Below are 22765 nucleotides of genomic sequence, written 5' to 3' on the forward strand. Positions count from 1 at the left end.
TACGCGCTCGCTCAGGCACTCTCCGGCTTTCTGTACAGCCTCTGATCCAGCACAGATCCCAAAGAAACATGTTGGAAACACTGATTGCTTTCCAGTTCTGCCTTTGTAGGCTCAGCACTGGGCTAGGCAGCTCTTGCTCACCTGCGGGTGGTTTTCACACACAGCTTCAAACTATTGGGAATAAAAGGGAGGATCTAGACAAAGTCTGGGCCATTCTGGAGGGTGGGAGGGAAGAAACAGAGCAGAGAAGTACTGTGCAAAGCTCCACCTTCAGCCAGATGGTTAGCAGGTCAGTACGGCTGGAGGTTGTCACTTAAACTGTTGTCAGCAGGTGTCCCTTCCTGAGGTCCTGCCAAGCTGCTGTGATGTCCTCCAGTTACTCTGGATGGTTTTCTCAACACTTCTTTGCTCTGCTGCCCCACATGTAGATGAGATCCTGCCTGGGAAGATCGCTTGGCACATCTGCAACTGTGCTCTGGGGCACAACACCTTCCAAGGGCCCGGGGACACCCTACAGCTGGCACTGGCTCAGTGGCTGCTTTGAAATGGAGCTCCTGGAATTGGTTGCCCTCCAAGTTCACACAACTTGGCTCTCACCCCAGGACAACTGGGGCAACTTGTGATTTGGGAGTGTCTTCTTCCTGCTTTGTGCTCGTGGTGGTAATGGCAGAACTGTAAGAACCAACTAYTGCCATCTCGGGCATCGCTGAAAGTGGAGAAATCTGTTAGGTCTTAGCTTTAGCTTTGCTCTGTAGCCTTCTGCCCAGCTTTGCACCTTACAAAGGAGCAGCACATTTATGTCCTGCTGGGAAGTCATCTTGCATTAATGGTCCTGAGTGCAATAAGAGCTGTCATTGAGGAGTATTTATACATCAACTTGCAAACTGTTGGCTGTCCACAAATCCAAGAATGAGCAAAGATCCTCCTGGCGCAGCTAGAAGTCAATCCAAGGTGCATTTGTCACCCAGAACTGTATGAAATTTTCCAAAATGAAATGAATCTCTGCATTGATTCTAGGGAAACAGGTTGATATTGGAGAGCTGAAGACTGGAGCCCAAATGGGAACCCACATAGCAGACCAGAAGCTCCAGGAGGCACTGGAGGCTGTGGATGGTGGGTGTATCTGTGTCTTGAGGTTGTTCAGGATCTGGAGCACATGTGGTGGGGAACTGGAGAGGAAAAAAATATAGTGGGGGAAAAAAAAAAGTCAAAACGCTCAAAAACTTCTCCAAACACAAAATAATAGAATAATCCAAGTTGGGAGGAATCTCAAAGCATTGTCACCTATGGGGTCTGACCAGATTGCTTTGGGCTTTAGCTGTTGACAGAATCCCCTGGGACTGTTAAGAAGTCAGGAGTTAGCCTAGGAAAACAGAGTGGGTTGCCTAAAAGTCTGCCTGGCCAAAAAGGCCATTCAAGAAGCAGTTCTGAGGTGAAATTCTCTGAAATCCCCGAATCCTCCATGGATATGGAGGGCTTCTGATTGTAGAAACTTTCCTTTGTAGGTGAGGCCTTTAAAACTGCATCCCAGAACCTTCCTCCTGCCTCTGTCCACGTCCTGGGCTCTCCTTCCTTGAACAAACTTAACCAAGCTCCACCTTTTCCCCTAACCTAGGGGACAAGGTTGACCTCCAGGAGCTGGACTCCATCGTGGGCTCCGGAGGAAGGCCCCTAACCAGTGAAGACCTGCAGGAAGCCTTGGGACACGCTGAGGGTAGGAACTGGTATTTCCCTCCTTGCTCTCTGCTGGTGCCCCTTCCCTGCAGCTCCCAGGCATGGACAGCAGCGCAGGGAGGCTGCTGCGTGTCTGCAGCAAGGAGCTGGCCCGCTGCTGACATGGGATATGCTGTGCACTCAGCAGAGGTTAAATTCTCTCCCGTTCTCCCTTCCCTTTAATCTTGCATTAAAATTTTGTTTGGCACAGGTGGCCTAGTGTGAACTCGGAGCATCTTGGCATGATAGAAATGCCCTCCATCAGTATCTCAAAGGGGAAGGGGGTTGTGTTGAGAGCACGTTACATGCGGCGTGGTGTGTGGAGGGAGGTGTGATGGCTGATGAACGGCCTTGGAAAGGGAATTTAATCTTCTGTGGCCTCAGCACCCTACCCTGCCTTGCGGGGAGGGAGTTTCATTGCATTATTGTGGCTACAGACCTTTAGATCCTGCGATGGAAAGGGTAGGTGAAAGGCAAAGGAGTCTCTATTATTATGAATAATACCCTTTTTTTGCCAAGACTCTCTCTGCTGGTTGCCAGCACAGAGAGGAGGTTTTCAAAACTTCCTTGTTACAGAGGACAGTGTCACTGTGGATGATGTGGGCTCTGTCCTGGCCACCATGGGCATCCACTTAAACCCAGAGGAGCTGCAGGAGGTGCTGAGTTGTGTCTCTGTGGACGGTGAGCATCTCTCTCACTGTCCTTTCCCTGTCACTACTGAGACCAGAGAAGCCATAAACTGCTGGTGAGACATCCTGCTCTGTTCAAGTATTGCTTGGGCTCTATCCTAGGTGACAAGGTCAGCATCCAGGACCTGAACTCCATCCTGGGCACCAAGGGGGTCCACCTAACCAACGAAGAGCTGCAGGAAGCCTTAGGACATGTAGCAAGTATAGGTAGGTATTTCAGCTCCTTTTCCTTGTAGGAAGCCTAGAAATATCTGGGATTCAACAGGGACCATTAATAATGGTCACCATCCTTAAAATAATACAGTAATGTGGTAAAAATACTAGGAAGTTGCTGGTGGTGAGGGCTCAATGATGGTTCCTCTCTAGTTGTAAATCCCTCCTTTGCTGTCTCAGTACATTATTTTGCTACCTCCAGCTTCCTCAGTGCTATAGTGGGAGTCATGCCCCATGAAGTCAGTCTGGATTCCTACAGGGTAAAGGGAAGCAAGTTCCAGCACTATTGCTTTCAAATTTCCATTTTTTCAATGCCTGATCCTGGTCTAGGACTCTATTCTGTCTTGATTTGGAAGGAAGATATCTCTTGTGAAAGCCCCTTGCTTGTGCAGGAGCAGCCATGAGGTTCATCAACACCTAGTCCTCTCTGTCCCCCGGTGCCTGCTATTTCCACTGATGCTGAACTTCCCTCTCCCCTTACAGCTCACACAAAGGTGAATTTGAGTGAACTCAGGAAGGCAGGGAGGGCTGGCCAGAAACCACCCCTGGAGGAAGGTGAGAGAGAGCTCAATAATACAAGTTGCTGCTAGATGACAGCAAACAGGATTAGACAAGAGTCCAGAAGAAAACTCACGTTGCAAATCTGCTTTGTAATGAAGCTGTGCAGGGAGACAGAAAGGCAACAGCAGCTGCAAGGGGTCTGCAAGCTCCTCGCACACAGGCTCGCGATGGCCACGTGCTCCCACTCAGCACATCAAAAACAGGCAGGTAACACAAATGTGCAGCAATCCCCTATCACTGCCCTTGGGCCATGCAGCTGAGCTCCCAAGGCCACCACACCAGGAGAATCCAACTTGGGATTGTGGTCTCAAACTTCCCACTCCATGTTTCCAAGGGAACATGTTTCCCCCAAGAAACCCTCGTGTTGTTCAGAAATAAACCAGAAATAAACACATCAAAACTGAGGCTGCTGGAAAGAAAAAGCAAAGCACGATGCTGTTTTCAGTGCGCTCCGTGTCGTAGCTCAGGAGACCCGAGGGTGGGAATGTCATGGATGTAGGATGGGCTGCCTGAGACTCACAAGAACTTGCCTGGCATCCTCTGGCTTCTGTTCCCCTTCTTGCTGCGACTATTATGTGACACAGACCTGGTCTGTTTCCAAGCCACCTCATCTTGCTCCGTTTCTCCCTCGTGGAAATGATGGCAGGGCTTTTCTCCACCCTGCATGCTGCCGAGATTGATTTCACTAATGTGCTGAAAAGATAGAAATCCTCTAGAGATTTAAAGATATTTTTAAAGATGTTAATACACTGTTCTTATTTTTATACAACCAACCTCCCTTTATGTTCAGGCTGCACACTGAAAGGGTAGCACCTTGCTGACATGGTTAGGGTGGTACTTAAAATACCCCCAATTCAAAGAAAAATTGCTTAAAGGGGCTTTTTTCTTTTCATAGAGGACAAAGTTGATGTCAATAATGTGGGCTCCATCCTGGCCAGCATGGGGATCCATTTAACCCCAGAGGAGCTGCAAGAGGCACAGAAACATGTTCCGGTGGATGGTGAGTGAATCCAAAGCATCAGTGGAAAAGGGCCTCTGGAAACCTCCAGCCCAGCCTCTCACCTGCAGCCATCTATCTAGATCAGATTGCCCATGGTGTTCCCAGACAAGCTATGGATACGTCCAAGGATGGAGATACCCCCAATACTATGGTGACCTGTCCTGGTGTTCCCCACCCCCAGCTCCTGCTGGCAGTTGCTTTGTGGCTCTAGCAGAGGGTGAAAAAGGAGCAGACCGGCTCCATCCGTGGTTTCCCCAGCCTCCACCCTGTCTGGCCTTCATCTCTGAGCGAGTTTTTCCCTTGCAGAAGGTGGTAATGTCAGCCTGAGCGCATACATGAGGAGTGTGATGAGCACRCGGAGACCGTCAAAGGCCGAGAGTATGTGAGAACATCCCTTGGGACTGAGGAGCCCCTCTGCGTGCCATGACCATAGGGGACTTTCCTGCCCAAAGTGTCTGATCAGCCCTAGTCCAGCCTATGGTCCATGGAGAAGTCTATTTATCCCTGGTCCATCACAGGAGACCCGGTCCCTGCGTTTCTTCAGTGCTGTTTAGGTGGGACAGGGCAGCAATAGCTGAAGGCACGAATACTGTCAAGGAATCGGGGACAATACAGAAGTCCATGTTCCTCAAGGGCTTCCTTATACAAGTAAATCAGTGAGAAACTCTCTGAAATGGCATCCTCATATAGTGGAATCTGGGCATTAACCACCCTCTGTGTGTGCCAGTCTCATTACTGATTATGGAGGGACCCAAGGTGAGTAATTCAGACCCTAGGCAACTGGACTTGAATTGTACATCCCTTCTTTTATTTCAAGAGAACCGGGTGGATATCCAGAGCCTGGACAACATCCTGAGGAGTGCAGGGATCCACCTTAGCAATGAGGAGATGCAAGAAGCGCTGCGGCATGTTTCGGTGGATGGTAAGTGCTGTGGGTCTCACCGTCCTGTGCAGTCGCTCTGGCAGGGTGAGCCCTGAGCCCATGCTGTTCCCTTGCAGCTGACGGAAGGGTGAATTTGAGCGAATTCATGCAGCAAGTCAAAACTGTCCAGTGCACTGACCAAGGAGCAGGTGAGCAAAAAGAGTGGAGTTGTTTGTGCAGTCAGCAGAGAGCAGTGGGAAACCCACTGCTTTCTGCAGAGCAAAACCCCTTTCTACCAGCTGAGAYGGGGCACTTTCAGCCCATCTGTCTATATGTACATATTCCCCTCCATAAAGAGACAGCTTTTCTTCCATCTGGCTCCCTTGGCCACCAGTGCAGTCGCATTTGGCAGTGAAGAACAGCTGTGTCAGAGACATTAATCTGCACACATGCACTATCCCACATATCACCTGGGATCATTTTTGAAGGCAGCTCTGAGATCTCCTTAAATTGTGATTTATCACTAAGGGCAAGTGAACCTGGCACTGTCTTGGCCAGCCTGGGGATCCCCTGACTGCCAAGAAACAGGAGGAGATGCCACCGTCAGCAGGGAGCATCCACAATATCTCTGCAGGTGTTTTGTGGGGCAGTCTGCATGATAGCTCTGCATGGGCCTGCTCTGACTTGAAATGGAGCTTGGAGGCACCTTTCCTTTTGCCCAACAACCTCCCTACCCCTTTTTGGTTCTTCTCTGTCTGAAAGCACCAAATCCATTCAGAGCCAGCTCTTGGGCTAGACTTTCCAGAACTCCGTGTCAAGAGAAACCATTTGTGCCAGGTCTCGCTGCTTGAGGCACTATGAGTGCCCCAAGTCAGCAAAAGCCTGTGGTGTCTCCCTCGCTCAATCAAATACTATCCTGGAAATATGTAATGTTAAGTGTGTCCAGAACATGAGGAGGAAACCTCAGCATCTTCATGAGGGCACCAGCAGGTTCCCAGTATGGCTGAGGGCTCTTTCCTACTGCCTCCATGTGCCTGGGTTCCACAGGAGGGCACCCAGTCCCTGTGGCCTTGCAGAAGACAGGACAGTGATTCTGAAAGTGGCTGCGAAGGCTCTGAGCAGCAAACACCTCTTCTAGCCCCCGAGTAAGTCAGGTTTGCCTTGAAAGGGGAAGTGGGAAACGGTGAAACACTTGGACCTTTGGATGTGAAGCCAAGTTCTTGGAGGATCTGTAATAACACCCTGGGCACAGGCTCATGCACCCTCATTGCTGCCTAAGCCTGCCCTTTCCTTATTATCTGGCCATGGAAGTTCAGAGGATGCCCAGGCAAGAAGAAACCCTGCTCCTAAGAAACTGCCTGGGAAGAGAGCCAGGTGAGACTTGGAGGACAGGGAAAAGGGAAAGATGGCAGCACAGGATGACGCTGCGAGTCACTGTAGGAAAAAAAGCAGGGAGAGGTGTCATGTCATCTCAGGGTCCTTCAAGCTCTCTTCCTTGTGATACCTAAGGCTGGAGGGAAGTTCATAACTCTCCCTGCTTTCTTTCTTCAATTCTTTATTTATTTATTGTCTTTTCACACCCAGAAAAAGCTTCTCCTGCTCTTGGCCGCGTTTCCAAAGCCCGCGTTTCCAAAGTGAGGGTGCTGCACCCTCTGCCACGGAAGAAGGTGCTAAAATCCATCTTAAGGAAGGCAACCAGGTAAGCATGAAGGTGGCCAAAGGACACACAGAAATTATGGTGCCCTGGCCTGCTGTGTCATCGAGCCCAAGAACCCTGCCTTCATGCTCCTCTCTGCACCGTTGATCATGTTGGCATTATCAATTTAAAGGAATGTATGAGCTACAGAGGGAGGATTGAGTTGGATTCCTATAGGGCAGCCCCATACAGGCTACATGTTACCTTGCAGGTAACAGAGCTTTGGCCCAACCATTGTTGGGCCAAAGGAAATATCCAGGGTTGTTCTTCCTGGCTGTGTTTTGGCTTCCCAGAAACTTCTTCCTCGTATGCTTGGGAGCTGCTCTCTGCTGCTCTCGGTCAGCGTGCGCCTCTCAGTCAATCTGTCCATATTTGTTTATTCCCCTGTGTGTRGCAGGGAACATTCATGCATCACTCAGAGGAGAAGCAAGTCCAAAACAGCAAAGAACTTGACAAAGAAACAACTGGAAGGTAAAGCTACCTTGTTATCCCCTCCCGCCAGGCAGGCACCTGGCCAGCACAGCCATGACTGGCTCAATCCTTAGTTCGAGCTTAGTCCTGTGATCCTTTGGAGATGACGACCACAGCAGGGGCCAAAGGGGACAAAGCATGGGACAATTCACTGCCCAAAGATTAGAGGAACCAATGTTTGAGAGAAACATCAACACCCTTTTTGACAGTGAAGTGAGGTTCAAGGCAGAACTAGGAGGTAGATGATTTGCAACTGGTAGTAAGGAACAACCTCATCCTCAGCTCCCAGCCCTTAGCAGTTGCAGTTCCTTGTTTCAGAAAGTTTTACTGCAGGTAGTGCCTTCCCTCCCTGCCCCACATAACCTGCTGTCCTCTCCCTGCTTGTCTGCAGCATTCTACGATGCCTTCAGCTTCTTCCCTAAAGACCCAGGTGGCAACATCGGCCGCCAGGGCCTGCAGGAGACTGCTAAGGAGCTGGGCATCAGCTTAACCACTCAAGAGGCCAACAGGGAGCTGGCGTTTGCAGACGCCGACAGTGAGTGCACCCGGATCACACGTTGCTCCCCGACAGGGTGTTCTGGGTGTGCAGTGTCACCCTTACTCCACAAGCCTTCCCAGCCCAGAGAAATGCTGTGTTTAAATGCTCCCCAACCCAGAGGCTACACCTGGGGCTGTAATGTTTTAGCACTCACCAGTGAATCCATCCTTCATAAATAAATAAATACATATATATATCACATTCTGGGATCCATTTGCGCATCCTGAAGCACTAAGATCCACAGCCCAATTACGCATTAACCTTTAACAGCTTTTTCTCCTACCCTTGGATTTCAGTAGCAAACCCTCCCGCTTTGTTAACTTTGAACTGCTCACCCTGGCTTTTCATTATRCCGCCCTGGGGCAGCAAAGGGTTTTGCTAATGGAGATGCCCTTTGCTGCAGGGGACGGCAAGGTGAATTTCTTCGACTTCCTGAGCATTGTTACCGACAAGAAGCGCTTCATGCAGGCGATAGGTAAGTAAGAGGCATTCTACCAGGGCAAGGGGTTATTTTCACCTCCAGCCAGCACCTCTYATATCCAGAATTGTCCAAATTGCCAGGTTGTCAGAACAGCTGGAAGTGAGCAAGAAATCAGGACTCTGATTTCAGGAATTGCCCTCCCTCCTAGATACCTAATTAGCAAAAAATGGGCATGTCTCCCTATGGCACTAGCTTGTCCAGACCTTCCTGGCTGTTGCTGGAGTCTTCACTCTCTGTGAAGTTCAGAAAAGGCTCAGTCATGGCTCTGACCATTCTCTACCTCTTCTGCAGTCCCAGAGAAGAAATATAGAGGCAAAGGTGACTCTGCCAGTGCCACAGGGATCGTGCTCTTCGAAGTCTTGTCGAAACTGGTGGAGCTGGCTGCTCTGCCCCAGAAAACTCTGCTTGAGATTGTCAGGTGAGCTGCCACAGTTCTGTAAGATGGAGAAGGGATATCTCAAATAAAGATACTAATTTATTATATAATTCAAGACACTGTAAATAGGGCCTCAGGACCATATTTCCAGAATTGTTCAGGATCTAGCAAGACATAAAAAAGCACATAAATATACCAGACACCTGCTCTACATGTGGTTCTAAATGCCACCATGTGTCTATCCCACATCTTTGCAGGCTAAATATCTTCATATATCTGGTCCTTCCAGACACACAGTTCCTGCAGTATCCTGGAGAACAGCAGTCAGTGCCAAATGGGGCTTTGAGATGCGTTTCACCAGCAAACCACCCCATCTTTTGTCTTGTTAGGTACTACCGACAGAAGTTTTTGAGGTGCACGGGCCAAAAAGCCTGGAAGGATTCTAACAATTTAATGTACTGCAGAAAGAAGCACCACAGAATTATCCGCAGAAAAGATCAGGCATGTGTATCTTCCTTTGTAAACACTGCCCGCATCTCTTTCATGAACAATAAAGATCTACTAGCTTACGTGGAAAGCCTTAAAGGTGAGACTTGCCTGCTGTCTCCCACTCCATTCCCCCAGGGTAGRGGATAGCTGGGTTGCCTTGGCATTAGTCAACCCTTCCTGCAGCCCAGAGTGTAATTCCAAAAAAAAAGCTAGAGCTGGAACCAACTTTGGGAGGCCATCTAGCCCCTAAGAAGAAAGGAATCACCCTCCTGGGTTGCTTGTGCTAGATGACTACCTTAATGTAGGCCACTACAAGGTGTCCTGRGGTAGGCAAGCTCAGTGTTAGCCCAACACCTCGCAGGCAGCTGCAAGGATTTCCATCAATTGAGCACTTCAGCGTAGTGGCTGAGTGATTGCTGTCTTTGCAGCTCCCACCCCAGGCTTTTTAATGTTGAGCAAGCAGGATTGCAAGTGCCATGAGTCATGTCGCAGGAAAGTGAGAAATCTGGGACTTACTGAGGCCTCTCCAGAGGAGACAGCCCCAAAGGGCTGAGGCAGCTGCCTGTGCAGTTGGTGATTCTCGTTTTTACTTCTTCTTGCTAGCRTGCGTGCCCCCCTCGGACAGCCCTTACGCCCAGGTGCCCATCTTCCCTCTGATTCCTAAACAAGAGGTGATGATAGCGGGAAGGCCAAAGAAAGATCTGCAGAAGCTAGAGAGGCAGAGGAGGAGCAAACCAATAGCTTCCTTCGAAAACCACTTCTTCCAAAAGAGAAACTGGGTGCAGGAGGTGAGCAGCAGTGCCTCAGGCACCTAACAGGAATAACAGGAGCCTGGCGACAAACCCGACAGCTCCCRTTTCGTTGAACCAGGCAATGGCCCCAAAGGTTCCTGCTGGGTGCAGAAGGCAGCAAAGCTCCGCGCCGCCCCTGAGCAAACCTTGCCGCCCRACAACAGACGCGCTGGGCAGGACACAGGCAGAGGTGAGTATGAAAGTGGCCCCATGTCCTCRCTGCCCTCTGGGAGCTCCCTGTGCTGATATGGGGTATTTAAGGGGCCGCTTTCTTTCGCTTGTTATCCCTCCTTTCTCGCCTGCCTCGAAATAAAAAGAAAGGCTCCAATTGGGTCTTTCATCCCTAGCATAGACCTTCCCCCTGTACAAAGGCAGGGATGAGCTTGGGAGAGTGCAGGGAGGACAGCAAAGCTTTGGGGCCCCAAAGCAAGGGCCATCAGAGCTGGTGTTACTGTCACCTACACACATTCCCCCTGCTCTCCAGGTGGCCCCTTTCCCTAACCCCAAATACATGCCACAAATGTGTCCCACAAACCTGCTGTGGATCCTTGAGGAAGTTCGGAGTATCTTTAGAGCCTTAGCAAGCACGCAGAGCTAAGACCACAAATAACTTTGGTATTTAAACTAGTATTTGATAACACAACTTAGATACWGGGTATCTTGGCAGTCCTTGCTCCTGTAACTTGGAGCAGGGCTGTTKTAACAGGCGGACGTCAGTCTGGCCATCACTTGAGCGTGACTGGTGATTCATGAAACTTTTAAATTGACTGATGACTGTTTTTAACTAGACAGAGGTCATCTTGTCATGAGCAGAGAGCGAAATGATAGCTAAGGCATGGTAGAAACTCAATGTTTACTACTATTAATCAGTCAAGAGAGATGGTTTTATGCATTAAAAAAAACTGATTTTTAGCACATGCAGACGGGTCTCGAGCTCTGCCCTGTCCCCCCAACCYGCCTCCTTCTTGCAGAGCAAGTGGCTGAGCCAGCAGTACCGGCAGGGCCTGGCCCTGCACGAGCGCGCACGGCTGCTGCGCCTGTGGCGGCGGCTCCGCGGGGGCCGCATCGGCCTGGAGACGGGCAACGAGAGCTTCCACCACATCTTCTCCACCTACTCCTGGTCCTGGAACGTGTGCCAGGAGCTGCTGACGCCCGACGAGCTGCGCCGGGCGGACAACGAGCTCTACCGCTGGGCGCGGCTCCGGGCGGGGAAATGAAACGGGGGGAAGCGGCGGAAGGGGCCGCGCTGCGGGAAATAAAGCGCGGGAAGCGGCTCGCTCGCCCCCGTGGCCGCTCGGTGGCGCCGCGCAGAACCGGCTCGCGCGCCGGACCGGGCGTAGCTGCCGCCCTCCCGCCCCGGTGGCTCTCGGGTTGGGCGGCACTTCCGCTTCCGGCCCGTCATGGCGGCGCCCAGCGAGGCGGCGACCGGGAAGCGGCGGCCGTTCGGGACGCGCTTCCTCACCGAGCCCGGCCGCCTCTTCCAGCACAACGCGTGGTGAGGGTGGCCGCTCCCCGCGCGCGCTGCCCCCGGGGCGGGGGGCTCCGCGGCCCGGCGGGGAGAGAGCGGGGCAGAGCCCCGGAGGGGGCGGGAGGCTGCGCGGAGGCCCCGGAGCAGGGCCGGGCCCGGCCCGCCCTAGGCCGCCCCTTGCGGCCGTGCCGTTAAGTGGGTCCCTACCGCTCACCTCCTCTTCCTCCACCATTCGCCGCCGCCTCTTCTTCCTCCTTCTCTTCATCTTCTTCCTTCTCCTCCTCTCGGCGCGTGGCAGCAGCTGGCGCGGCCCGAAGGGAGGACACGTCACCTGCCCCGTGGTGGCACCGCTCACCGCGAGAGGCAATGCCTGCTTGGAGCAGGGTGGCCCTGGTCGTCAGTGTTTCATTTGTAATAAAGCGATGTGTGTGTGTGTGTGTGTGTGTGAGTGCGTGCATTGGCTTGTCGTTCATGTGGGGACAGTGCTGTATCAAAGGTACGTTGTGAAAGCGCATCCTCAACAGGACTTCCCTGCTGAGAAGGCTCCTTCCTAGTAATCTGATTTTTCACGGTGTTAATGCTAAAGTCTATGTTTTTGTGAGGTAATATCAAAAGACTCATTCATCCTGGGGCTAGAAGAATGCTGCTTGATCCTTGTGTTCTGTGTTTTCATTCCCTTGTTTTAATTTAAAAAAAGGTTGAATGACTCACTTTAAYGACTACACAATTTTGTGTGTGCATTTAAGTCATTAACAGATTCTTAATGCTTTAAAGCATCCTGTGTATTTTTCTCCTAATTGAATTTAATATTAGTGTAAGACTCCTAAATAGCCTTTGCTGTTGTTCCTTTCTCTGAACTCAAGGAAGAAAATGGAATTTTCTAGAGCAGGTAAATCAAACCATGCGTTCTGAGGACCTGCTTGAGCAGAAACACGTGAGCTCCTGGCTGGTGGTCACCTTTTAGGAGCTCTTCCCTGAGACAGAAGTGGTGTTTAGCACCAAGAAGACACACTGATGCTGAGTGTCCTCACGAGTTCTGTAGTAATGATATAATTCCTCTAAAAGTAGCTGAGTATCATACAGGAGAAAGGATGGGGATGCCTCTTAGGATCCTCTCCAGCTCATGGTTCTTTCAGAACCGTGCATCCTCCTTATACAGTGACTATACCGTTATATTGGTACCAAGCTAAAATTAGAGAGGTTTTGCAAAAGCTCCACAGTGTCAATTCCACGAACTGTATGGAATTAACCTTCCTCTTTTCTTGTCTCTGCCATTCCTAGCTGAGTAGTTCACCTTATTTTTTACAACAGGGATAATGTGGAGTGGTCAGAAGAGCAGGAAGCCAATGCCAGAAGTAAAGTTCAAGAGAACAGCTCACAGCTATTGCCACAGGATAAAAAAGGTACTGTTAGAAACTGTTCTAATACTTTCCTCAAATTGGTTTAAGGGATGTCCATACATCTATAATACAAAGCTTATCTGAATCAAATTAAAGGTGCACTGCTCTATAGTCAAAAACATATGGTAGAAGTTGCTCTAGAGTAGGTTCATGTTGCCTCTTTCTTCCACACCTGCTTGATACCATCCAGTCTCTTCCAAAGGTGGTGAAGTGGCTTCCCATCCTTTGGAACAATAAAGGAGTTGTTTGATTTGAGCTTGTTATGTCTTGCCGAGCTCGAGGATGGATCCGCTCCTTTTGTTCAAATTAAATTGTGTGTGTCGTCTGTAAGGCGATGCTCAACATGATTGCAGTTATTCAGACACATCCCATATAGCTTCCAGTTGTGTTCACAATAGCAASTTTAATTATACCAAAGAGCAACCCTTCTAATTTCTTGGTTTCCCAGAAGTATCCAGCAGTTTTCATTGTGATACCCATTGTGCTGAGTTCATTTTAAAATCTGGTTAACATTAAAGGATGTTGTCTGTCACGCTTTGAGAACCTATATACAACTATGAAATTGTGGAGAAATTTGCTGCTAGAACAGTTTGTCAGGTCTTCATGATGTATTTTCCAGACTGAACAATGGAGGCCAGTCAAATTTTGATGGCTTCCATTCAATGGGAAGCATGTGGAGACAATGGGGTGGCTCAAACTTAGGGAAACCAGCCCAGCCAAATGTGCCTGGAGGTCTAGTATTTCGAGAGTCAAAAATGTCCAAGGAGAAGACCAAAGTCAGACTATTGGTCATTGTAGCTGTATTATTGTGTGGGCTGCTTGGGCTGTCAGACTATATTCTGAAGAAGAGAAGTTCTGTGTGCTATGTAGAAGTTGTATCTACTGACTGGAAACAGAGAAAGGAGTGGAAGAGTGTTTTGTTTTCTTTTGAGGCTCTGTAATTTGCTTCCATGTAATTCAGGGGTTCTCTGATTCTCTTTGTGTCTGTCATGGACAGTTATTTTTGTTTGCACCACTTGTGCAGTGTGAAAGGGTGAGTTTGACTTTGGGAACGTCTTTGCAAAGACAAGTGGAGAGGTCAGGGCTCCTTATCAAGAAAGTCTCTGGAGAAAACTAGCTACCACGGCACTGTCCCCATGAGTTAATGCCACAAAAAAGAATCTTAAAGCAAATATGTGAATGTTTCTGGATTAAGTTATGCAAGAAATCAGACTAAAAGATTCTTTTGGTCATTGTGAGCTTTAAATGTGTTTCTTGCATGATCTATATCAGCTGGCCCTTGCTTTCTTGCATGTATATTGTTACTGATCCTTTATTTCAGTGCTTTGAAAACACTAGCCCGTGAGGTAAATGAGCTTTAAATGAAGGTTCTGGGAGCATAGTAACTGTTCAGGAGCATCCAACAGAATATCACAGTAGTTTAACAATGGAAGAGCGCAGTGTCTTGTTCGGAGTTATACTGTGGCAAAACTTAAGTATTTCAAAATGGCTGTGTTGGAAAATTGCTCATGGTAACTATCCTGTATCAGAGATGGTCATGGGACCAGCAGGAATCAGGATTTTGTATATTTGTTAGCTGAAAGAGCATTTCCAGCCCCAGCAGCTTGGTGTATCCCTACAAGGAAAGGAAGCAGTGACRTTTCAGGACTGGATTCAGCACCAGGGACTGGATAAGTAGCACTTCTTCCTCTGGTATTAGTGCTCCTTGAGTATCTCAGTATCTCTGATATTAAACTGATTGACCCTGCTTATTTGGAGGTATGATAAGATCATGGCATAAATGTTTCTGCTGTAGTCCAATATCAGACATTAAAATTTCTTTAGCCTTAGTGTTTAAGGCCAAGGCTTCTTAAAAGGAATAAATCCGTGTAATTGAGTTAAAGAGATTTATTTATAATATAGATCTTGGTGCTTCAGAGATAGATCCTACTAAAAATATAAATAGGGCTGACTTTCTACTTTCTGTTAAAGCAATTCATTTTTCAGTATTTGGCTGAAGATATGTATTTTTTCGAAGTACTGACTTCCTTCTCATATCCTCTAAAGACATGTTCTTCTCAGAAAAACTAACTAAATCTGTCGTTTAGGTATAGTTTTAAGATACCTACTCTTTTTCTTAACCTTATTCTGAGTAGAGGTTGGAGAGAGGCTGTCCATTCTCACATACAGGCTTCCCTCTTAATTCTAGGGGAATCATTTGCATTCTTTAATGAACTTGATGCTGCAAAGATGACTAAGGAGTTGCGTGTTATTGAAATGCAGCTGTGATCTGTGGCCCTTGATGTAAATACTTCTAGCTGATTACAAGCATAAGATGCTATAATTAGCTTTCATTTCCCAGGTCAGAAAGCCTATGCCATTGATGTTGTATGGAAGGAGTTGTATGGAAGGAGTTCTGCAGGTGATTCTAATTTCTTTAGGTCATGACTTTGTAAGAGTTCTTTCAGCCTTCTACTGGAATAGATCCAGTTTGTGTGAGAACAATAATGCTTGCTTATGAAGTTAATTCTTATCAGCATTAATTTATTCACCTTAGCTCTACACTGGTACTTTAAGGCTGAGGACAGTGATCACTGTTTTTGATCCCTCTCTTTGTTTGTGATTTCATAAATACCTGCTATTTTAACCTGCACAAAATTGTGGAAAGCAAAATGCTGTGGACTGGATTGTAGCGGTACTTCTATAAAACCTGCTATCCTCTAATCTTCTAGTATTGTGCACACACTAATTGAGCTTTAGGCCATGCATGTGTAGTTGACTAACTTTTCTGTTTCTCTATTTGAAATACTGATTAGTCTGTCAGACAGGAGCTCTTCAGCTCCAGGCAACTGTCAAAGAATTCCTAAGAAGTTGTAACTGTTTGACACTTAGCATCACGAGCTTTCAAGCAAATTGCTCTGGTGAATTGGATGAGTTAGCGTTAGAGATGGAGGAAAAACTTGGATTTCCTCATGCCGGTCATCATCAAAGAGGCTGTTTCTGTTGCCAAGTTCTTTTAAATCCTACCAGAAGACAGACAATTTCTTCATCTGTCTTTTCTACTCCTAATGAAGTGACTGTGAGGAGGCAGCCTGAGTGTTCATGTGCGGTGGCCCAGTTTAAATCAAGGTGATTCTCAATCAATAACCCTGCTTATTAAAACAGATTGTAGAATAGATGTCTATGCTGACTGTCTGAACTGATTAAACTCTGGGACCTTCTGATCTGACTGGTGACATTTTTGTTTGTATTTACAGAGGAGTATGAGGTGAACGCTAACAGGTACTGGGATGAGTTTTATAGAATCCATGAAAATGGCTTCTTCAAGGACAGACATTGGCTGTTCACTGAATTTCCTGAGCTAGCCCCGAATGGAAATCCAAGTCAAAATGAAGTTTCTGAGTACAGATGTGCCAAAGAGGAATCCAACAACAAAGGACTGGGAAGCTGTGAAAATGGACATTGCTCATTGGAAACCAGGGCAGAGAATCAGTTAAACCTCATGGAAAGCACACCCAAGTTCTGCACACAGCAGTCAGCTAACCAGAAACACAGTGAGCCGAATCCAAGTGATGGAGATTACCCAGGATCTTCTGCAGCTTACCGTATATTAGAGGTAATGTCTGTGAAAGGAAACTTTTCCTTGGTCCTTACAATTTGAAAATAACCCTGACTCGTTTGCCATTTGTGGTATATCATGATTATCTCAGAAAAGTTGGTAGGATTTTTGAACATTGGGTTTCTCAGCGCTGGTAAAGACCTTTTGCTCTGCCACATCTCTGAAGTCTGTTGAGTGTAGTTACCCCTGTTTTTGTCAAATGCTTTGCATTCTCTGGGAACTCTGCCCTTTCAAGGAGAGTGAGCGGAAAGTGTTGTTTAGATTTATACTTTATTTATGATCCGAGTCCTTGAAACTTCCTCAGGCTTTCATGTCCTTGAGTTATCGTGGCTTTTGTGTCTCACGTGAATATTTTCAGTGCTTTCTGTCACTGAAGTTTATCACTGGTGTTTTCTACTCCATCCATTTCAATTTTACTGATTCCTCAAACGTTCAGAAACAAAATTCCCAAACCCAATTGTGTAGGCCGTCTTCTTTTCAAATGGGAACAAGTAGAATAATAAGGAAAAGTCACTGCAGACCTAGTTGCAACTTGAGGAAGAGCCTTCTAGTGAAGGAAACTCTGAAAGAGCAGGGAATAATAAAGCAAACCTCTCTCCATTGCTTTGTCTTTGTATGGAAGGGAATGCAACTAACCCATGGCCTTTGCCCCTGCTTCAGTGACTCACTCTGATTGTTACGCTTGGGATTCCAGCAATAACAGTTTTCAAGAAGAGTAACAATATCTAGCTTGTTGGTTAGACCCCTGCCAGAAGTGGGGGAACTTAGTGGTTTCCCACAAATGATTATATGTACGTCTGCTCCCCAGAGCTGATCACAGTCAGATCCTGCAGTGAGATTTGCAGATGCTCATTGCTATACTCAGTTGTTACTGGTGAGTTGTTTTTTGTTGCTTGGCTGTAGAGAGATGATTTGAAATCAGCTGCATGGAACATGCTGAGGAAGCATTTTTAACTATGTATCTATAACTTTGTGTAGGTTGGCTGTGGTGCTGGAAATACAGTTTTCCCAATTTTGCAAACCAACAAGTAAGTATTTCTCCATAGGATTTTCTTTGCATGGTATACCAACCTCTTAAAAAAACAATTGAAAAAGACAATTGGAAATGTGTTGCATGTGTTTAGAATAGACARTCTCATAGAGAAGAGGGTAGACACACGGTTGTGATATGTGACTTCAGATGACGATGTTTTGAGCTTGGAAATCTTTGGTCTTAGAATGCAACCAGCAAATCTTGATGCTAGTTTACATGTCTCATTCTCAAAGCATTTTAATACAGGCTTCCAGTAGACTACCAGTTTCTCCTGGTAGAATTGTGAGCAGTCAGTTGTGTATGAGAAAAACAGAGGCATGAAAGAGCAAAATGATCTTCAAGATATTACACAAAAGATCATTGGCAGAGAAAGTTTAAAACAGAGGATTTCTGCCTCCCAGTTCTGTGCACTCAGGACACTTTGCTGATTTTCTGGAGCACCTTTATGCAAATGTTGATATTTTCTTTTATTTATTTCAGTGACCCAGGGCTTTTTGTTTACTGCTGTGATTTTTCTACAGTAGCGGTGGATCTTGTCCAGGTAAACTCAACGGTGACTTCTGAAGGTAGTAAGTACTTGGTGCCAATTGTACGTTAACACAAAGATTCCATAGGTGCCACCAGTCTAGCTCTGTTTGCAGTTTAGCGTTAGCTAGCCCTGGTGCTGACCCATGGTGCTGGTAAATGTGGAAAATAAGCCATCAAGGATTGTAGAGATGAGGGAAGAGGGAGTTCACAAAATGTTGTATTGACAGCAGACATGTCAACCAGATTTCCTTTCCTCTGTGTCTGGCAGCACTTCTCTAAATCCAGTGCTCTTTTAATTGAGTAACTGCTGAACCTTGAAAGCATTCAGGCTATTTTTTAACAGCAAATGAAGTTGGTTTTGATTTGTGTGTGCCCTGCTGCCACTGCAGTTCTAGGAACATGGGCTAATTGCTTCTGCGTGGGCAGCTGAGGAGGGTACCACTCTGCAGAGGAGCTRGTTGGGATTTAGTCAAATGACAAATCTTGCTAACAGAGTTCTGTTCTGACCCAAAATGAGAATATGGAGGATGAAATGTCATCAGTCATTCCAGGAGGTGAGGTGGGGCATACAGCAGCAGGTGCAGCATGACATTTCACCTTCTAAACTATCACAAGCACTGCTTAGTGATGCTGGCTACAATCCATAGAGCACCTTTAGAGGAAAAAAAAAAAACTTTAAATTAAATGAACGTTACTTTCTGGGATATAGAGAGGCGCCCTGACACACTCACTCCTGTAAAAATTTGCAGTTTAACAGTGTAAATCCCTTGTGTATAACTTCTGTTAGTGGGAAATCTGACCATAAAATTGCAATAATCCCTCAATCTAGTTGAACTTTTTTGGCACTACTGTTTGACTGAATATAAAAAGTTCAAAGCTCTGTGTAAATCTCCAGTGTGTATTGATCTCTCCCAGTGCACCCTATTCCCTGAGGACACTGCCCTCCTTTAGAATAGCACTATACATTTCAGTTAGTCCAGGGAGGCCGAAACAGGTCTTTGGACATCCTGTTTTATTACAGAAAGTTAAAATGCTCCTATGCCCAGATAACACTGAGATCATGATCTGCTAATGTCTCCTCTCAAATCTCTCCTATTAATTACAGACCAATGCAGAATACGATTCTTCACGCTGCTTGGCATTTGTCCATGACCTATGTGATGACCAAAGTCCTTTCCCAATGCCAGAAGAGAGTCTCGACATTGTTATTCTTATTTTTGTCCTCTCAGCGATTCTCCCAGAGAAGTAAGTTCTAATAATTCCCTGTGATAGCAGAAAACGGTGCATATGGAACTGGAGCTTCTTAATAGGGAAATTTTAAAACAATGTAGCCAATGTAAAATTTGGTTAGTTTTCCTAGTGAACGCTAGGAAGTACTTGCCATGCTGTGCACATTCTTCCATTTCATTCAGTTTGGATAAGGCTTCTTATTAATTTATGAAAAATTTGTTAACCTATGCCTGGGACCTAAAAATTTGCAAACAAAAGGCGTAGTCTGTTCTCTTGTTTTTATTCTGCAACATTTGTATGTTCTCTTTGTTTTTTTATAAAATAAGAAAAAAAAACAGTGGAGGTATTTTTGTAATAAGTGAAAGCAATTAAACCCTGCTGCAAAAGGCCAAGTTGTGCTTGTAGGAAAAGAGCAGAACAGGAGTGTCAGGGAGAGTGTCAAGCAGGCCAAGCCATCTACCTAAGTCTGAGGGACCTCAGAAAAATGCTGGCTTTCAGTAGCTTTTCATGAGAGATTCAAACACATATAAAATTTTGTGTATCTTTTTGTGGAGCTGAATTAATTTAATACACAGTGGAAATGAGCATGATTTTGCAGGGCGCTGAGTGCTGCTGTTTGGTCTTTCCCCAGGATGCAGGGTGTTGTTAAAAGACTGAGTCGCTTTCTGAAGCCAGGAGGAATGATTTTATTACGAGATTATGGCCGTTACGACCTGGCCCAGCTTCGGTTTAAGAAAGGTATTTTCTCTTCCCCTGGGAAGTCTTGCCAGATCAGTAATAGATGATGCTTCTCTGGAAGAGTCTCTGCCCTCCTTAGGAAGCAGCTCCTTAAATCCCCTTAAGCACAGCATGCGCTGGGAGAAGTGCCTCTTGTCTTTATGTGCAGTTGGATAGCAGTTGTTGATTTTTAAATGATAGCTGGTAACTGTTTAAATCCTTCTTGCCCTAAGGTCAATGTCTGTCTGATAACTTCTATGTGAGAGGTGATGGCACCAGAGTTTACTTCTTCACACAAGGTAGGAGCCTAGAAAACATCCATCTCACTCTTTTTTTACATTTTTTCCCCCGCTGTGCTCTGAATGTTTACCACTGGCCTGTATTTCCTAGAGCAGTATGAAAAGTTTAGCCTCTGAAGATTGCCCAGGGACCTGGGCCTGTCACTTACTGATAAGAATATGGCATGGTGCATTTCTCATTTAGTGGAGAAACATCTTAAAGTAAGATCAGTGTGTTTGGTACACTGGGAGGGGTGGGATTGCATYCTATCGCCTCAGGAGGATGGAGGGAGATGGGCACCACTTGAAGGAACCTCTTTTAACTTTACTGGGCTCATAGGAGGGAAGAGGAAGAGTGCGGTTTGGCACAGGTTTGAGGCAGCCTTCCCAGTTTTTTTGATGCTCCTTGTTCAACATGGATTGTGTTTCTGTCCACCTCCCACCAACTTGTGTGTCCAGTCAGCTCCACTGAGGCCCGTTTTCATGGTCAGTTTCAGAGTTTAGACTTTTTAGAGTTCATGGCTGGACTGCCATGAACTAATTCCCTTCCTCACTGTGTGAGGCTTGTTTGTCACAACAATATTAATGTTTAATGCATGTCTGGCAAATGCTTCACTATGGCAGGCATCTGATAAAAGAGCACAAGCTGGGACCTGTTAGCCTTTTTCTACAGAAACCCCATACGAATCACGTGTTCGCCGGCTGCAGTTGAACTAGCTCTCAGGCTGCTCAGCAGGACTCAATCTGGCTTTGCCCATGGCTGGTATGCTGGGGCACTATGGTACTTATTTGCTTGGTCAGGAATACCTGGCAGTAAAAGTGTTGCAGCCTGGAGGGCTCTTAGTGCTTTCATTGGGCCCCAGTTTGGTGTGTTTTTTTAAGGATTTTTTTCCAACCAAACTTTAATGAATCCAGTTCCTCTCTAGCCCCTATAGCACAAATCTTAGTGACACCATTTTAAAAGAATAGGTCTGATCCTGTTCATTGCTCTTACAGGTTCTGAAATCCCTCTAGAAACAGGGGGCAGGGAGGGAGCTGTTCCTACTTGCCAGAATATGCCCCCTTAATTGGTTATTAGAGGCGGTAGCCCTGTCTGGAACTGTGGTTTTCCCTTTGTCCAGTCTCTGTAACTCTAGTTGTCGTCCGAATACTTCTTTCTTTCATTAGCAGAAGGTAAACTCAAGGCAAACCAGATAACAATCTTAATCAATCCATAATATAATAGTGAAGTCCTGTGTGATTTTTGCATTTACCTGTCAAACAGAGCCTGAGAGTTTCTTCTCACCAGTCTTTTAATTCAATTTAGCCCCCAATATGAGTAGGTATCAGTTAAATGAAGGTATAGCATCTTTAATTTCCTGCTGTCTGCTTCTAGATGAATTAGATGATCTCTTCACAACAGCTGGGCTGGAGAAGATCCAGAATTTGGTGGATCGGCGGTTGCAGGTGAACCGTGGGAAGCAAATGACGATGTATCGAGTGTGGATCCAGTGCAAATACCGCAAAGCTGTTGTCCCCCGGCCGTGAGGAAAAGCAGCATGTTTTAGGTGGCAGCTTTTCCACACCTATGGGCAGTTTCTCCTCCTGGTGGGATGTGGTGAGAGGAAGGCCAGCGCACACAGGACCTCAGTGCCTTTGGCAATGCCTTCTGTCACGTCAAGTGCGCTGTGCTGAGGAGGAATKCTCTGAGACTGAGCAGTGCTTAGTGTCTCGCTAGCGGTCTTGTTTTTTAAAAAAAATAATTCATAATTTTAATAAAGAAATGATTGTCTACTGTCTTACAGCAGCTGAGCAAGCTGAGTAACAAGTCGCTCTTTTTCTGGGTTTCCTCTTGAAATAGAAGGATGCCTTCTGCCTCACCTGTGTGTTGTGAGCTCTTGTCTTGGGAGCCAAAAGTGTGCAAAATGTGTATCTACTCTTTTCTGCAACTGGTCACCAGGCCTGATATGTATTCCTTAGCCAGCGTGTTTTATCCAGCTCTCTTCTAGTCATTTGGGCTTGTGCACATCCAGATGTTAAAATACACCAAGCGAGGACATGAACTGAGAGAATGGGAGCTTCTCTGTGCTAGCACCATCATGGGAGCTTCATGGTGTGCAGGTGACCTGCAGAGAAGGCAGATGCTGCTGCCTTGCTATTACTGTCCACAGGGATGTTCATCTAAGAAGCTGGCAGACAGTTGGGATGCTTTACACATAAAGGAAGATCCATCTGTCTTTAAGAAATCTGAAGAAAGTCTACCACTTACGTTTAATTTTTTAGAGAAAGCCAACAGTGTGGCTTTCTGGAGGTATTCTTCTACCTTTGACAGCAAGTATCTTTTATCTCAGCTTGCTTTTTTTTTTTTTTTTTTAAAGTGTGCTGCAGCAGGTGTTAGAATAAATTTTGTGGCAGGACTTTCCAAGGCTGGTTGGGTGAATACAAATCAGTCTTGAGAAAGTCATGTGCCCGATCTGAAGAACTTGTTACACTATTAAGTAACTGCAGTTTGTCTTCTCTTCCGTTATCCTGACTCTTGCCTGATGCCTCTTACCTTGTTTTAGCTCTCGAGGCAGCAAGACCTATGGTGTGTAATGTAGCTGGCTTGGGAGCAGTTGCTGCTGCACAGACCATGTATCATTTGTTAGCTGGGC

The 22765-nt window shown here is 46.6% G+C and overlaps 2 protein-coding genes across 2 annotated transcripts; both read left to right on the forward strand.

Moving 5' to 3' along the window:
* The first annotated feature begins 4511 nt into the window (after window positions 1-4511).
* On the forward strand, window positions 4512-11097 carry EFCAB3 (EF-hand calcium binding domain 3). The gene is made up of 12 exons (XM_026054377.1): window positions 4512-4554; window positions 4994-5098; window positions 5176-5247; window positions 6623-6737; window positions 7132-7205; window positions 7597-7740; window positions 8147-8218; window positions 8516-8642; window positions 8990-9235; window positions 9546-9556; window positions 9693-9877; window positions 10852-11097. Exons 1-12 carry the CDS (start codon window positions 4512-4514, stop codon window positions 11095-11097), a joined length of 1440 nt encoding a protein of 479 aa, XP_025910162.1.
* A 183-nt stretch (window positions 11098-11280) lies between these two features.
* METTL2A (methyltransferase like 2A) lies at window positions 11281-22247 on the forward strand. The gene is made up of 9 exons (XM_026054509.1): window positions 11281-11375; window positions 12660-12751; window positions 15985-16343; window positions 17325-17374; window positions 17860-17920; window positions 19013-19152; window positions 19769-19875; window positions 20088-20153; window positions 21508-22247. The coding sequence occupies exons 1-9, from the start codon at window positions 11281-11283 to the stop codon at window positions 21657-21659; spliced, it is 1122 nt and encodes a 373-aa protein (XP_025910294.1). The 3' UTR covers window positions 21660-22247.
* The last annotated feature ends 518 nt before the right edge of the window (window positions 22248-22765 follow it).

The sequence above is a fragment of the Nothoprocta perdicaria genome, unplaced genomic scaffold, assembly GCF_003342845.1.
Source record: "Nothoprocta perdicaria isolate Ctin4 unplaced genomic scaffold, notPer1 scaffold_121, whole genome shotgun sequence".
Lineage (NCBI taxonomy): Eukaryota > Metazoa > Chordata > Aves > Tinamiformes > Tinamidae > Nothoprocta > Nothoprocta perdicaria.

Coding starts and splice junctions, on each gene's coding strand:
- METTL2A (XM_026054509.1), top strand. CDS start 11,281: ATGGCGGCGCCCAGCGAGGCGGCGACCGGGAAGCGGCGGCCGTTCGGG. Junction 11,376..12,659: donor CTCTTCCAGCACAACGCGTG/GTGAGGGTGGCC, acceptor TTTTTACAACAG/GGATAATGTGGAGTGGTCAG. Junction 17,375..17,859: donor CCAATTTTGCAAACCAACAA/GTAAGTATTTCT, acceptor TATTTATTTCAG/TGACCCAGGGCTTTTTGTTT.